This window comes from Mercenaria mercenaria, chromosome 10, assembly GCF_021730395.1.
Source record: "Mercenaria mercenaria strain notata chromosome 10, MADL_Memer_1, whole genome shotgun sequence".
NCBI classification, from domain to species: domain Eukaryota; kingdom Metazoa; phylum Mollusca; class Bivalvia; order Venerida; family Veneridae; genus Mercenaria; species Mercenaria mercenaria.
Genome location: NC_069370.1, coordinates 79,579,099 through 79,597,105, shown reverse-complemented (window position 1 = coordinate 79,597,105; position 18,007 = coordinate 79,579,099). Strand labels below are relative to the sequence as shown.

At 38.2% G+C, this 18,007-nt stretch overlaps 1 protein-coding gene across 1 annotated transcript in view; it reads left to right on the top strand.

Annotated features, from left to right (window-relative positions):
* LOC123561182 (fasciclin-1-like) overlaps positions 1-18,007 on the top strand; it is a 191,185-nt gene that overhangs the window by 148,300 nt on the left and 24,878 nt on the right. Inside the window, exon 3 of the mRNA XM_045353421.2 lies at positions 17,774-17,945. Within this exon, the coding sequence (XP_045209356.2) occupies positions 17,774-17,945 (172 nt within the window). The remainder of the gene's footprint in view (positions 1-17,773; positions 17,946-18,007) is intronic.

The following is an 18,007-nucleotide window of genomic DNA, read 5'->3' as shown; positions in this document are numbered from 1 at the left end:
TATCGAGATTACTCTTATTCCCCAGCGTTATTTTGTCTATTGTGATAATATTGTAGGATAGTCCGGTCATTGTCTGAAAGGTTTGAACAATACTTTGCTTCATTTTTACGACATCTAACTTAAACATCATGTAAAAGCAATAGTAGAAATGTTTTGTATGCATCTGGCATTTTAAGTAAAATCTATCTGTAACTCAAATTGTCTGTGTTTTTGAAGCACTGATTGTGAAAAAAATGTCAAATGTGTTTTTTTTTTATATTTTTGAAAGCAAAAGATAGCTATGGAATAGCACTTGCTAATCTCGGCACGTTTTCTACAATTTTGTCCACCCTAGACAATACTTAGATTCTGTGTTGTTGTTGTTGTTACTTCTAGTCTTTTGGGGTAATAGAGCCCGTTTAATGTCTCTGTTTTTATTAAAGCAATTACTATCAACACTCGGCCTTATGGGCATATCTGTCACTTTAGGTTGACGCGTCCTAAAGCTTGTGGTGTGAGGGTCTTGAACATGTTATTACCTCTCGTAACCAGACAGAATTTACCTGAGTCTACTATTTTAGCATGGCTGCATTCTAAGCTGTTGCCTTCTATGCTTCAACACGATCTCCTAATATATTTGGTCTCGTTATGATAATGTTTTGTTTTCACAGTTACAGAAATAGTAACTTGGTTTATCAATAGGCCAAGACTGTCCACGATATGTCCTTATCAATGTAAGATTTTTCATATATTCCGCTGTTGTAGGAAACCTTCATGTTTCTGTTACCAGGATAAATCAAAATTTCTGACCACCAGTACATATAGACAGTTGAATAATCCCAAACCGTTATTGATTAAAGAACTGCTTTAAGGGGTGAAACAATTTAAATTGAAATCTGTCGCAGCCTTTCATTGAGCTGTTTTTTGCAGGACTTTCTGCAAGCATTTGCATCTTTACTGGAATTAAACAAACTGTATCCGACACTTCTAATATTGTTATGTCTGAAACATTAATTTGCCAAAACCTGCAGGTTTGTTATAAGATCATCCATGGGTTGCTTTGGAAACAAAATCATTATGTTATGTTGATAATGTATTTTACAAAATAAAAGTATTCGCCAGGTCATCAGCGAGAGCTATTATTTGATATTTTATCTCATGCTCGTAAAAGGATCTGTTTCTGTTAAAGTGTCAGGAACGTCAAGTCAAAGAAACCATAATACACTGAAATGTTTTGAAATATTGGGAAAAGATAGACAGCTAGGTCTCAGACAAACCGTGAAAATTCGAAACTGATGGCTAGATTTGACAAGTAGTATTTAGATGTAGAAGCATTTGGTTTATATGGATATTTCTAGAAATCAGTTTGTATTTTTTAACACCGTGGTCTGCGTATCGACATACGTTTAGTATATTTGTACATATAACTTTCTATTGTCTTTGTCTATTGTTGTAGAAAACAAACGACTCTATCCTTTCCGTAGTTGAAGCGTATTAAAACGTATTAGCGTCTGATGGCCCTTTCATGATTCCGTAGAATCAACATTTATCACACGAAATTCATTTTGAAGATATTTCTAAAATTTCTAGGTCTGCTGCTCTCAAATTCGGAAATATCTGACATCCATGGCATATACTTACAATTTAAGACAATATCAAAAAGGACCTTTTGAACGATTTTACATAGTTCCAAACATCTCCATATACCCTCGCTCCGTTACGGACTCCTGTGAGATGTTTTTTACCAAGTGCAAAAAGCGGACATGTCATTTTAAAGCCTAGGCATTTTCAAATCGTTAAAAAAGTGCTGAAAATTGACTTTTCAATTTAGACGGGGTGACGCCTGCGCGTGAACCCTGACTAGAGAGTAGAGACCAATGCAAAGGCGACTTTTGTTTTGAAGTTTTGCCTGTGTACAGTATATATATAATATTATATCAATTAGCTGCCAGATAATTGAATAATAAATTGATGAAATAAAAAACTAGATAGACAGTCGTGTTTATGAGAAATTGGGAGAATAAAAACTATTTTATGAACATCTTTGACTGCGACAGCGTGTGGATTGTAAGAGACTTTTTTAACCGCAAGAATTGTTTTGAAAAAGAAATATATCTAAATATATCAAATACACATTTTTTAGTTAGGTAGAAACGTTATTGGTTTGAGCGAACAGGAATTAATGTCGTAACATTTGATATTCTCCGGGGTACTTTCCATATTTTAGATTGTAGAAATCAAAAGTGAAACGAAAGTACTTGCCCTTGTTGTAGACAGATTGTATACTCTTGTATATTCTTGTGTAAAAACATAACCTGCTCTGTGCCTTCTTTATGACCCTTTGTGTCTGCTTGTGTATTATATATATTTACCATTATTCCTTTCATGTTTTATCTATGTAAATGTCTAGACAGTCTATGTCCATATGATATTCATTTCCTCTGTATTGGTGACTGATGTGACTATGTTTAAGGTTAATGTCCTTCTTTGTATCTTGTGATTTGGCCAGCTCATTTATTCAGTGAAGGATCAAACGCAATTAGACTTTAAAAGTGAACTGTCAACAAAGCCAATGTCATTCTGGCAGCAACGAAAAGATTGTTACTGCACTTAGTCATTGGTTGGAAAAAGCTGTAATTGCAGTATATCACTGACATTGACAAAAAGCATTGTAACGAATTATAGATACTTTATTTCCGTGTCCACTTTTTTTCAAGAATCGTCCTGCTCTTATCATCTGGTTATTAGAAGATAACCAAATTATCTTTTAACATTGGGTGTTAATGGGAAAGTAATGTCAAATAAGGTGATCAAGATTTAAATTGATTTATAAAAATCCGATCCTCTTTGCATTTGTTTTAGTAAAGGAAAGCATTTGCGTAACAATGTTCACTTTGGTTTGCTCTTTGATACTCTTGGTATTTGACAGCATCCGAAATAGAGCTTCTTAGGGGAAGTTAAGAAAGGTTTCTAGGAAACAATGGCTTTCAATTTATTGATAACAATGACATTTCCGTGTGTTTAACACAATAGCAGTTAATATGTAATTTACGTATCGTATTGTTACGACTATTTTTATTGGATTTCCTCTAGCGCGGATTAATTTCATTTTAAAAGTTCAGTGAAATTTGAAAACTGTTCGTATTAATGAAAAGCTATTGGGTACACTCTCTAAATTTACCAATGGTGTTTTTGCAACTGACGCTTTAATGTGCATTGATGCAGGCTTTGTTCCGAGAGGGGTGGCATTCTTAGATTTTGAGATATAATTTAGCAGACGTTGTATAAATACTGGCTGAGTATTGCCATATCAACGAATGGTTTATGTCGCGAAGAACCAATATAGGCTTCTTACTGTGCTTATTAAAGAAAGTAGAATGTTCATTTATCACCCATCTGAAGTCCAATATTGCAGCAAAGGAGAAAATTACTTAGCTTGTAATTATATAGAAATATTTATGGAGTTTACTGAAAACGATCAATTTGGACTTAACTATTTCGTGGAGAAGGAAAAGATTAGAAATTTAATAAAAGCGAGTATATCTAGTATACAGGGTAAAACGATCAGAATCTAAAAGTAAGAAATAAAAACTTCATCATACGTTAATGTGCAGTCTGTTTCTAGACGCTTCTCTAGAAGGCAGCAGATGAGTAATAAAATATAAGTTTTGTATTTATGCCTTATACATATGTCTATAAAAAGCAATAAAATTGAAAAGATTGTTTTTAAAGGTGTACGTAAAGCACTGTCCAATTTATTTATATATCTCCTGCACGGAACTCTTGTTTGTTTATAATACGAAAAGGATTACATAAATCATAATGAGTACTTAAATTATGTCTCCCACCACACAGTGGTGTGGGAGACATATTGATTTACTCCAGTCTGTAAGTGTGTCTGTGTGTGTGTGTGTGTCTGTCTTTCACAAAGCTTGTCCGCGCTCTAAGTCGAACATTTCTCATCTGATCTTCACCAAACTTGAACAAAATGTGTTTGACCATAAGACCTCGGCCAAGTTTGATAACTAGCCAAATCCGCTTAGGCACTTTTGAATTATGGCCCTTGAATTACCGATTGGGTCCTTTCATCACAGCCATCGAGAGAAACTAGACATTTTTCAATGTTGCAGTTTTGGGAGACATGCGCTTTTCTCAAAAGCATCTCTAGTTATTTATGCCTTCATGATGCTGTCTTTTCTTGTAGACACATTTTTGTTAACACTTGAACAGTTGATGTATCGTTCAGCAATTAAAAACCTGCATTTTAATTGTACAGTTGCTTGTATCTTCCCATTGTTATCTTCAGTCGCGCCTTTTTATGGAATTGCGCCATCTAGTGTATCATTGGAGGTTCCATGAACACCGTCCTATGAACATATTTGCGGATGTATCTTTATTACATTTTTTGGGGGTTTTTGGTTTCTACTACCGTTCATGAAGAGACTCCATAAAACTGAGCTTGCAATATTTTCATGTTTCTACTCTTTACATTTGATTGACTTCGTTTCGTTTATGACTATTAACGGAAGCACGAATACGTGTATAACGTTTATCTGCAATATAAAATCCAAGACGGTAAATATATAATGCAAAATAGCACCCGTGCCTTTCTATATCGACGCACATAACAGCCTGTATTTGCTCCTGTTTCTTGTTCTTGTCGCCCTAAAAACTTTAGCATGTTACAAAGTAGATTAAGCCGTAGATACCAATGGAAAATTGCCTAAAAACGAGAACAATACAATAACTGGATTATTCGTGTAAATGAGTTTTAAGGTGACAATGTTAGATATTTGTAAAGAGAAAAGTCAGACGAAATGAACATGGAGCAAGTTGAAATTTTCTATTTATACTTTTTGTCGCCTTCTTTGGGACTTTAACGTGCTATCGTTGCTGATAGATGATGGGACTCGGAACAAAGTTATATGCATACGAGCTATAAATTGAATGTTATATTTATACTGACATCTAGTTGCTTCTCTCATGTATCTTCTTTTTACATTTTAGATGTTGCACATGATGTTATATATTATTGGATATATATAACGTAACAAAACATGTAAGGCTTGCTAATTTTTCGGGTCAGTTTTAACTTGTTCATTGCGTGAGACGATGACTGCTATGTAAAGTAACTCTAAAGCTATGACGTTGTGCTTTCGCTCTGTTTATGCTGAAACCTTTTCCTAAAGATTGGTTGCACTAGTCTTGCATGAATCCATGTAAAATGTATTAAAGGAATTCAAAGCAATAAATCATTAAACCATAATATGTAAGCGTGGGGAAATGGTGTAGGCGGGGCATATAATAATCAGTATACATCTTTTCATTGCGTAATTTGGACTTCCAGATAACAAGCTAATGACAGCATTACGCTGATAAACTGTCACTGGTTGTAAACGCTTTAATGGTAACTGTATTAGCACTCTTTCTGATGTCAGCATAATTAAACAAATTTTGAGAAAATGACGTGCGTAGACGGAAATGACTTCATGGCGTTTAAGGTACGCAAAGCAAAAATGTTCCGGTTCAGTTTTATCATCTGTAGTATAACCTTGTATCATTTCCGTAAAATAAACTTTTATTTGAGTAGTATACTACATGTATAAGGAAAACAGAGCGGCTTTCTAGAGTAATCTGGCACGAGGGCGTAAGACTTGTTTTGCCATAGTTCCGATATGTAGGAAAAGATCATATACTTGTTAGTATTTCTTTCTCAAAGGTTTAGCTCCCTCAAGCTGTGTCAGTCTGTCTTAGACAAATTCCATGATTTGTTATGCAGTGTATTGTCTAACCTTTCGACCAGACGGTTTGTAATTAGATCTGAAAGAAACCTGCAAAAGAACTTTACCTTTGTCAAAGCAATTGACTGCCATACATAAAATGTTTAGATTTACCTTAGCATTGAACTAAATGATAGAGCCATAATTATGGCTACGCTTCGATCACTAAATACCTGTCATTGCATCAACCGTTATGGCGACGTGTTGTAATAAACACACATAAAACAGGCCAAAGTTGGTAAATACCTTCAAACAGTTCTGCATCGTAATTTTTGGAATAAGACAGTGATATTGAACACTATTTTATCGTGTTAAAACTATGTCATGTAGCAATGGATGACGAATAAATTAGTTTTCAAGACATTTGTATATCTTATCCGCCTTTTTAGCTCTTTTTCTGATCGCTCCATGTCCGGCGTCCGTCGTCTGTCTGTCGTCTGTCGTCCGTCAACATTTAGCTTGTGTATGCGATAGAGGCTGTATTTTTCAACTGATCTTCATGAAGTTTGGTCAGAATGATTACCTTGATGAAATCTAGGCCGAGTTTGAAAATGGGTCATCTGGGGTCAAAAACTAGGTCACTAGGTCAAATCAAAGAAAAACCTTGTGTATGCGATAGAGGCTGTACTTTTCAGTTGATCTTCATGAATGTTTGTCAGAATGATAACTTTGATGAAATCTAGGCCGAGTTCGAAAATGGGTCATCTGGGGTCAAAAACTAGGTCACTAGGTCAAATCAAAGAAAAACCTTGTGTATGCCAAGTTCGAAAATGGGTCATTTCGAATCAAAAACTAGGTCACTAGGTCAAATCAAAGAAAAACCTTGTGTATGCAATAGATGCTGTATTTTTCAATTGATCTTCATGAAATTTGGTCAGAATGATTGCCTTGATAAAATCTAGGCCAGTTACTAATATGGGTCATCTTGGGTCAAAAACTAGGACACAAGGTCAAATCAAAGAAAAACCTTGTGTATGCAATAGGGGCTGCATTTTACACCGGATCTTCTTGAAATTTGATCAGAATGTTTGTCTGGATAAAATCTAGGTTGAATTTGAATATGGGTCATCTAGGGTCAAAAACTAGGTCACCCGGTCAAATTAAAGAAAAACCATGTGTACGCAATAGGGGCTGCATTTTACACTGGATATACATACAATTTAGTTAGAATGATTGCCTTAAGGAAATCTAGGTCAAGTTAGAATATGGGTCATCTGTGGTTAAAAACTAGGTCACTAGGTCAAATAAAAAAAAACCCTTGTGTATGCGATAGAGACTGTATTTTTCAATTGATCTTCATGAAATTTCGTCAGAATGATAGCCTTGATGAAATTAAGGTCAATTTTGAATACGGGTCATCTGGGATCAAACACTAGGTCGATAGGACAAATAAAAAAAAGGTTTTGTATGCGATAGAGGCTGTATTTTTCAATTGAGGTTCATGAAATATAGTCAGAATGATTGCCTTGATCAAATCTAGGCCAAGTTCGAATGTAGGTTACCGTGGCTTAAAAACTAGGTCATTTTGTTAAATTGAAGAAAATACTTGTTTACACTTCAAGAGACTACATTTTTGGTCCAATCTTAATGAAAATTGGTCAGAATATTTGTTTCCATGAAATCACTATATCAAACATGTTAACACTGTTATGGTATGTTTAGGTGAGCGACCTAGGGCCATCTTGGCCCTCTTGTTATTCCTAAAACTGAACAAAAGATCTAACTCGTCTTTGAAGACAATGATGATTTAATTGCCTACCAATTACAAGGATGACTTAACGAATTATGTTGATAATTCCTCTATTATCATACTTTTAACAGTGGCATTAAGCAAAAGTCACGACAGATTTGTTTTGATATGTGTATTTGTTTGTTGCATCTTGTAGTTAAAAACCTTTGTGGGTTATGGCAACAATGTTATTATATTTGAGAGATAATGTTTGACTTGTGTCGACAGATATAGTTATTCTTTAGTAATGCGTAATGTCTTCTGGCAGCTTACCTTACTTGTAGTGCCTGTACAACATTTAATTATTTCCGTTGCAAAATTTTCTCCATAATCTACTTAACGTACAAATATTCTTACAATCCGGGCATGAAAACCTACTGACCCTCCATAGAAATATACCTTCTATCCAATGAAAATGTAGGAATTTTATGGATTAATTTTATGGGTTATTTTTGTAAAATTTGTAGTACCAACTGTATAAACTATCGAGATAGGTAGAAACTGCACACGCTTTGCTTCAAATTTCTGTTAATATGTTTCTTCATAATTTCATTTGTTATCATTAAATGAGAAATTAATATCCGTAAGAATAATCATGATTAAGGGATATGTAATACTCGTGTTTCCCATAGTTGCTTTCATTACTTTTGTCGGAAATTGCGGATGGGTCAGAGAAAGACTTGTTCGTGTCTTTAGTTCTAAAACGGGGCTTGTATAATCGGATATGCGGATTCATAGTTTACTCTGGATTTTAGGAGATAATTGACTTTTTTCAAATTAAGTGTTTTGCTAATTTTTGTGTATGCTTGTGAATAAACAGAAGATAGCTTTAAAAACTTAAAAACAGTTATTTTGCAATATGTATGTTTCCTGACAATATATTATAACTGGAAATGTGCAACTCCGTAAATTATGAGCTATAGCTTGTTATATTTATACAGACAGACAAAGTATTTCCACTTGGAGATAATGGTCCTATCAACGAATGGTTTATGTCACGGGATGCTGATATAGCCGTCGCACTGTGATTATTAGAATGCACATTTTTCACGCGTCCGAGGGCGTTTATTGCTGCAGCAAAAAAATTACTTTAATAGCAGTTATAACTAAATGTTTATGGAGTTACAATAAACTAAACCGTTTCTGTAAGACGGGGGAAACTAGACATTTGATAAAAGAGGATAGGTCAAGAAAAATGATAAGAAATCTATAATCATGAAATAAAATTTCTTTGTATGGAAAATATTCAGTCTGTATCTAGACATTTTCTGGTAGACAAAAAAGTCATAAACTAAGCTACACTATGTATGTAGGTTTTATAACATTACTACATTGCAATGAAATATAAAGGGATATACGTTATGGGCCATTAGAAATATTGTTAATATTTTGGACAGAATTCTGATTTTCTTGTAAATGGCAAAGGGATTTTTAACATCAGACTGGGTATACTTTATGTTTCTATTATTGTGTTTCGTCTGTTGTTTTCTTGAAAAGTGTTTCAAGCGATCATTGTGATGCTAAAGATTATAGCAGATCTGATTAGATTCTATGTATTGTTTGACTTAAAAAAAAGATTTAATTTTCATATATACCTGGGCACCTCCTGTCAGGCTTAGTGTATTACCGTATTCACTTTTTAGTGTTCTGCATTTTTATGCCCCCACTTTTGTGTGTTGAGGGGGGTGGGGGGGGGCATATAGATTTGCCCTTGTTCGTCCGTCCTTCCGTCCGTCCGGCCTTCCGAGAATGTTGTGTCACGCGTAGCTCCAAAAGTGTTTGACGTAGAGTCACAAAACTTTACAGGAATATTGGTCAGCATGTGTAGTTGTGCACCTGGGGTTTCGCGTCCGGATTCATTCAGTCATGTAGGAGTTATGGCCCCTGACATCGTAAAAATTGGTCATTTTAATGTTGTGTCGCGCCTAGCTCCAAAAGTATTTGACTTAGAGTCACCAAAGTTTACAGGAATGTTGGTCAGCATGTGTAGTTGTGCACCTGAGGTTTCGCGTCCGGATTCATTCAGTTGTGTAGTAGTTATGGCCCCTGACTTAGTAAAAAATTGGTCATTTTAATGTTGTGTCGCGCGTAGCTCCAAAAGTATTTGACCTAGATTCACCGAAGTTTACAAAAATGTTGGTCAGCACGTGCAGTTGTGCACCTGCGCTTTCGCGTCCGGATTCACTCAGTCGTGTAGGAGTTATGGCCCCTGACTTAGTTAAAAATTGATCATTTTAATATTGTGTCGCGCGTAGCTCCAAAAGTATTTGACCTAGAGTCACCAAAGTTTACAGGAATGTTGGTCAGCATGTGCAGCTGTGCACCTAGGGTTTCGCGTCCGGATTCATTCAGTCATGTAGGAGTTATGGCCCCTGACTTAGTTAAAAATTGGTCATTTTAATGTTGTGTCGCGCGAAGCTCCAAAAGTATTTGACCTAGAGTCGTCACCAAAGTTTAAAGGAATGTTGGTCAGCATTTGCGGTTGTGCACGTTGGGTTTCGCGACCGGATTCATTCAGTATTGTAGGAGTTATGGCCCCTGACCTTAGAAAAAATTTGTGTACTTTGTCATGTAGTGGGGGCATCTGTGTCCCATGGACACATTTCTAGTTTATGATAGAATGGCGTTAACGCATGTTGGTTTCATGTTATAAAAAATGCAGAATCCATCTGGACACGCTGGTTCACCGTCCCTACTGAGTTTGGGTGCCAACGAAACTCTCCGAGATTTTGAAAATGTTATACCACAAAACATGCGTTATTCATACACTATTTGTAACCTTAAATTTACCAATAGTTATAATTTGAGAGGTATTCCGTACAAGAACGATAGATAACTTGTAATGGCAATTTTATCGTCTATTTGCGAGTAAGGTATTGGAGGACAGGCGCTGATGTTACATCATACATGTGGTATTGACTGATGATGGAATGAATTAGAAAACTTCTGTTAGAGGTATGCTGCTCAATAGCACCATACTGGCAATAGTACTTAGTCAGTTGTTTAGCAAGTATTGTTCCAACAAGGTCTATGTGGATTTGTCTATTTATTTTATGCTTTGTTTCTAAATTTATAAGTTTTAGCGAACGCGGTTAAATCACGAGGAAGTTTGAATTTTGTGTTTGATAATATAATGCTCAGAATTGTTTTTAATACCATCGTGTGGATATTTGATCCTTCAGTATAAGGATGATTATATAGTGCAATATAAATAACACTGTGATGTGGAATTTTGTTAGATTTTCCTTTTGTCCGCTTCATGTTTGTAATGTTCAATTACTCTGACGATAGCATCAGATTAACTAATGGCTCTTTTGGAGTAATATCTTCTCCAGCTTGATTATTTCACATCGGATGTTCCCGACTGTTGACCTTCATGGTGATATTCATGTTGTTCAGGATTCTATTTGTCAGAGCTGGACATCGAATTGTGCATTTACGTCAGAATGCGTTTGTCCTGTGTTTCTATGTATTGTTTTACTCTAGGAATATGGGTTATTATTAGGGTTAAGAAATATATAGCTGGTTTGAATAATTATCTGGTTCAGTTTAACTGAAGCCAAAGCGTCAATATAATTGCTTTCAATTTAGGTTGCTTTAAGATTTTAGGCGGCTTCCCGGTATTAATGTGTTATTTGAAAAGATTCCAAAACAGATAGCAGCAATATTAAGCGTAATTTGTCAACATATTTAATTGATAACATCTCGACAGGTATCATTTTTTTTTATAGCTAATGTTATCATTTTCAAATTATTGAAGTGAGTCAAAATATATAAGACACTTTACCTGACGTATCCTAAAGAACGATATGTGGAGAAAATAAGAGATATATGTGTCTGCCTTAATTCAACGGGGATATAGTGCAATGGGCAGAGTAAAACGGATTAATTAAACTATCAGTGGATATCGAACGATGAAATATGAAGTTAAATAGAGGTAACTTGATTGGCAAGAGAAAGTGCAGCGTGGTAACATGGTGAGAGAGTACAAACAGGATATTTATCGTGATTTATAGCTTATACATTTATGCTGTACTATCATCACACGCCAAAAAAGACACACAGATCAGCAGTACAACATATCAATTACTGGAATAGACTTAGAAAGGTTTGTATAAGATAAAAATAATATATCCATTGCACTGTGGTTTATAATATTACATGTAATTGAAAAAAAGAAAAACGACTTTATGTAACTTTACTGTTAGCAAATGTGAGTAAAATGTGTTTTAGTTACGCAATTAAAATAAGGTAGACAATACAGTTTTAAACTGCTGTGTACAAGCTCTAATCTTGCTTAAGCAGGATTTCTATGTGAACAGAAAATTAGTTGTTTTAACGGCTATATACGATAATATATTTACAATACATTATATCGTGTAAACACGCAGAAGCAATTTCGGTTTATCTAAAAGGAGGTAGCTATTCCGAAATTTAAACACCTTTATAAATGAGATGTGTAGGGTATTTCGTATATGTTCCTAAGTCGTAAATTATGTTACAATCACACGAAACGGCTAGACAACAACCGAAATCAGTGCAGTACTCCAGTAGCGTTTCGCGTCCCAAATTGTCGTAGACATTTAGCGGTATTAAACAGTTTTGTAGGAGCACAAAGCAGGAATTTATGGCCACCTTGATGTCCACTATATGTGCTTACGTTACCTACTAAGTTAGTCCACTAAAATAGTTTGGCCAAGTGTCTGAGAAAAGTACCGAGATCTGATAGCAGACGCTTTATGCGGAGGAAAGCATTCATTTTATTGTCTTCGTCGCACTATATTTTATGACAATCCATCTAGTTCTAAGGAAAATACGGGAAAAATGTTACCTGAATCAAGACATTTTCTCCGTGCGTACGGTATCCAAATGGGTAGGTTACCCTGGTATAGTTCCTAACAGGATAAACGTCACATTAGTCATAGTGTCCTTTTAACAAGTATACCACTGCAGCAACACGTCAGTCATAGTCCTCATTGTAACAAGTACACCACTGCAGCAACACGCCAGTCATAGTCCTCATTGTAACAAGTACACCACTGCAGCACACGTCAGTCATAGTCCTCCTTGTAACAAGTACACCACTGCAGCAACACGTCAGTCATAGTCCTCATTGTAACAAGTACACCACTGCAGCAACACGTCAGTCATAGTCCTCATTGTAACAAGTACACCACTGCAGCAACACGCCAGTCAAAGTCCTCATTGTAACAAGTACACCACTGCAGCAACACGTCAGTCATAGTCCTCATTGTTACAGGTACACCACTGCAGCAACACGTCAGTCATAGTCCTCATTGTAACAAGTACACCACTGCAGCAAAACATCAGTCATAGTCCTCATTGTAACACTGCAGCAAAACGTCAGTCAAAGTCCTCATTGTAACAAATACACCACTGCAGCAACACGTCAGTCATAGTCCTCCTTGTAACAAGTACACCACTGCAGCAACACGTCAGTCGTAGTCCTCCTTGTAACAAATACACCACTGCAGAAACACGTCAGTCATAGACCTCATTGTAACAAGTACACCACTGCAGCAACACATCAGTCATAGTCCTCATTGTAACAAGTACACCACTGCAGCAACACGTCAGTCAAAAGCATGTCAGTTATAGTCCTCATTGTAACAAGTACACCACTGCAGCAACACGTCAGTCATAAGCACGTCAGTCATAGTCCTCTTTGTAACAAGTATACCACTGCAGCAACACGTCAGTCATAGTCCTCATTGTAACAAGTACACCGCTGCAGCAACACGTCAGTCAAAGTCCTCATTGTAACAAGTACACCACTGCAGCAACATGTCAGTCATAGTCCTCATTGTAACAAGTACACCGCTGCAGCAACACGTCAGTCATAGTCCTCATTGTAACAAGTACACCACTGCATCAACACGTCAGTCATAGTCCTCATTTTAACAAGTACACCGCTGCAGCAACACGTCAGTCATAGTCCTCATTGTAACAAATACACCGCTGCAGCAACATGTCAGTCATAGTCCTCATTGTAACAAATACACCGCTGCAGCAACATGTCAGTCATAGTCCTCATTGTAACAAGTACACCGCTGCAGCAACACGTCAGTCATAGTCCTCATTGTAACAAGTACACCACTGCAGCAACACGTCAGTCATAAGCATGTCAGTCATAGTCCTCATTGTAACAAGTACACCACTGCAGCAACACGTCACTCATAAGCACGTCAGTCACAGTCCTCTTTGTAACAAGTACACCACTGCAGCAACACGTCAGTCATAGTCCTCGTTGTAACAAGTATACCACTGCAGCAACACGTTAGTCATAGTCATCCCCACTGCAGCAACACGTCAGTCATAGTCCTTATTGTAACAAGTACACCACTGCAGCAACACGTCAGTCATAAGCACGTCAGTCATAGTCCTCATTGTAACAAGTACACCACTGCAGCAACACGTCAGTCATAGTCCTCATTGTAACAAGTATACCACTGCAGCAACACGTCAGTCATAGTCCTCATTGTAACAAGTACACCACTGCAGCAACACGTCAGTCATAGTCCTCTTGTAACAAGTAACCACTGCAGCAACAGTCAGTCGTAAGCACGTCAGTCATAGTCCTCTTGTAACAAGATATACCACTGCAGCAACACGTTAGTCATAGTCCTCTTGTAACAAGTATACCACTGCAGCAACACGTCAGTCAAAGTCCTCATTGTAACAAGTACACCACTGCAGCAACAAGTCAGTCATAGTCCTCATTGTAACAAGTACACCACTGCAGCAAGACGTCAGTCATAGTCCTCATTGTAACAAGTACACCACTGCAGCAACACGTCAGCAAGTCCTCATTGTAACAAGTATACCACTGCAGCAACAGTCAGTCATAGTCTCCTTGTAACAAGTACACCACTGCAGCAACACGTCAGTCGTAAGCACGTCAGTCAATCCTCTTGTAACAAGTATACCACTGCAGCAACACGTCAGTCATAGTCCTCATTGTAACAAGTAACCACTTCAGCAACACGTCAGTCAAGTCCTCATTGTAACAAGTACACCACTGCAGCAACACGTTAGTCATAGTCCTCATTGTAACAAGTACACCACTGCAGCAACACGTCAGTCATAGTCCTCATTGTAACAAGTATACCACTGCAGCAACACGTCAGTCAAAGTCCTCCTTGTAACAAGTACACCACTGCAGCAACACGTCAGTCATAGTCCTCCTTGTAACAAGTACACCACTGCAGCAACACGCCAGTCATAATCCTCATTGTTACAAGTACACCACTGCAGCAACACATCAGTCATAAGCACGTCAGTTTTAGTCCTCTTTGTAACAAGTACACCACTGCAGCAACACATCAGTCATAGTCCTCATTGTAACAAGTACACCACTGCAGTAACACGTCAGGCATAGTCTTCATTGTAACAAGTATACCACTGCAGCAACACGTCAGTCATAGTCCTCATTGTAAAAAATACACCACTGCAGAAAGACGTCAGTCATAGTCCTCCTTGTAAGAAGTACACCACTGCAGGAACACGTCAGGCAAAGTCCTAATTGTAACAGGTACACCACTGCAGCAACAGGTCAGTCACAGTACTCCTTGTAACAAGTACACCACTGCAGCAACACATCAGTCATAGTCCTCCTTGTAACAAGTACACCACTGCAGGAACACGTCAGGCAAAGTCCTCATTGTAACAGGTACACCACTGCAGCAACAGGTCAGTCACAGTACTCCTTGTAACAAGTACACCACTGCAGCAACACGTCAGTCATAGTCCTCCTTGTAACGGGTACACCACTGCAGCAACACGTCAGTCAAAGTCCTCATTGTAACAGGTACACCACTGCAGCAACACGTCTGTCATAGTCCTCCTTGTAACAAGTACACCACTGCAGCAACACTTCAGTTATAGCCCTCATTGTAACAAGTACACCACTGCAGCAACACGTCAGTCAAAGTCCTCCTTGTAACAAGTATACCATTGCAGCAACACGTCAGTCAAAGTCCTCCTTGTAACAAGTATACCATTGCAGCAACATGTCAGTCATAGTCCTCCTTGTAACAAGTACACCACTGCAGCAACACGTCAGTCATAGTCCTCATTGTAACAAGTATACCACTGCAGCAACACGTCAGTCAAAGTCCTCCTTGTAACAAGTACACCACTGCAGCAACACGTCAGTCATAGTCCTCCTTGTAACAAGTACACCACTGCAGCAACACGTCAGTCATAGTCCTCCTTGTAACAAGTACACCACTGCAGCAACACGTCAGTCATAGTCCTCCTTGTAACAAGTACACCACTGCAGCAACACGTCAGTCATAGTCCTCATTGTAACAAGTACACCACTGCAGCGACACGTCAGTCATAGTCCTCATTGTAACAAGTACACCACTGCAGCGACACGTCAGTCATAGTCCTCACTGTAACAATTACACCACTGCAGCGACACGTCAGTCATAGTCCTCCTTGTAACAAGTACACCACTGCAGCAACACGTCAGTCATAGTCATCCCCTCTACAGCAACACGTCAGTCAAAGTCCTCATTGTAACAAGTACACCACTGCAGCAACAAGTCAGTCATAGTCCTCATTGTAACAAGTACACCACTGCAGCAACACGTCAGTCATAGTCCTCATTGTAACAAGTACACCACTGCAGCAACACGTCAGTCATAGTCCTCATTGTAACAAGTATACCACTGCAGCAACACGTCAGTCATAGTCCTCCTTGTAACAAGTACACCACTGCAGCAACACGTCAGTCGTAAGCACGTCAGTCATAGTCCTCTTTGTAACAAGTATACCACTGCAGCAACACGTCAGTCATAGTCCTCATTGTAACAAGTATACCACTGCAGCAACACGTCAGTCAAAGTCCTCATTGTAACAAGTACACCACTGCAGCAACACGTTAGTCATAGTCCTCATTGTAACAAGTACACCACTGCAGCAACACGTCAGTCATAGTCCTCATTGTAACAAGTATACCACTGCAGCAACACGTCAGTCAAAGTCCTCCTTGTAACAAGTACACCACTGCAGCAACACGTCTGTCATAGTCCTCTTTGTAACAGGTACACCGCTGCAGCAACACGTCAGTCATAGTCCTCCTTGTAACAAGTACACCACTGCAGCAACACGCCAGTCATAATCCTCATTGTAACAAGTACACCACTGCAGCAACACATCAGTCATAAGCACGTCAGTCTTAGTCCTCTTTGTAACAAGTACACCACTGCAGCAACACGTCTGTCATAGTCCTCCTTGTAACAAGTACACCACTGCAGCAACACTTCAGTTATAGGCCTCATTGTAACAAGTACACCACTGCAGCAACACGTCAGTCAAAGTCCTCCTTGTAACAAGTATACCATTGCAGCAACACGTCAGTCAAAGTCCTCCTTGTAACAAGTATACCATTGCAGCAACACGTCAGTCATAGTCCTCATTGTAACAAGTATACCACTGCAGCAACACGTCAGTCAAAGTCCTCCTTGTAACAAGTACACCACTGCAGCAACACGTCAGTCATAGTCCTCCTTGTAACAAGTACACCACTGCAGCAACACGTCAGTCATAATCCTCCTTGTAACAAGTACACCACTGCAGCAACACGTCAGTCATAGTCCTCCTTGTAACAAGTACACCACTGCAGCAACACGTCAGTCATCGTCCTCCTTGTAACAAGTACACCACTGCAGCAACACGTCAGTCATAGTCCTCATTGTAACAAGTACACCACTGCAGCAACACGTCAGTCATAGTCCTCACTGTAACAATTACACCACTGCAGCGACACGTCAGTCATAGTCCTCCTTGTAACAAGTACACCACTGCAGCAACACGTCAGTCATAGTCATCCCCTCTACAGCAACACGTCAGTCAAAGTCTTCCTTGTAACAAGGATACCACTGCAGCAACATGTCATAGTCCTCCTTGTAACAAGTACACCACTGCAGCAACATGCCAGTCATAGCCCTCATTGTTACAACTACACCACTGCAGCAACTTGTTGTGTCTAGACAGTTACTGTATCTGCCAGACATATTACTTTGTTGCTCACAATTCCCAATAGATGTCATCGTAAAAGGTGATTTGGATACTGTGTGTTGATTGTTTTGTTGAATGTTAGATATACTTTGTACCAAAACATTCTCGGCAACAAGTAAATAAATGACAACCACCGTTACGGTAGTAACATAAACGTTCACATTTGCCTAACGGTAGTATTTCAGTACATGTCACAAATTTCGCCTGAAGTACCAAGTTGTAAATTGTTTCTTTTCAGTTTGCTACATTGATCAGAGCGAACAATTTGACACATTACTTTGACCGGCCTGGGATTACAGTCTTCGTGCCCGTTTCTTCTGTGTATAGCAGATTTCTTGATGACGCTAAGAAGTATGGATATAACTTGACGGATCCAGCAACAATAAAGAGCGTACTGCTTTATCACATAGGTAAACATATTTTATGTATTATTTAGGTAATTGTAATTATTATCTTATTTAAACAATTTCAC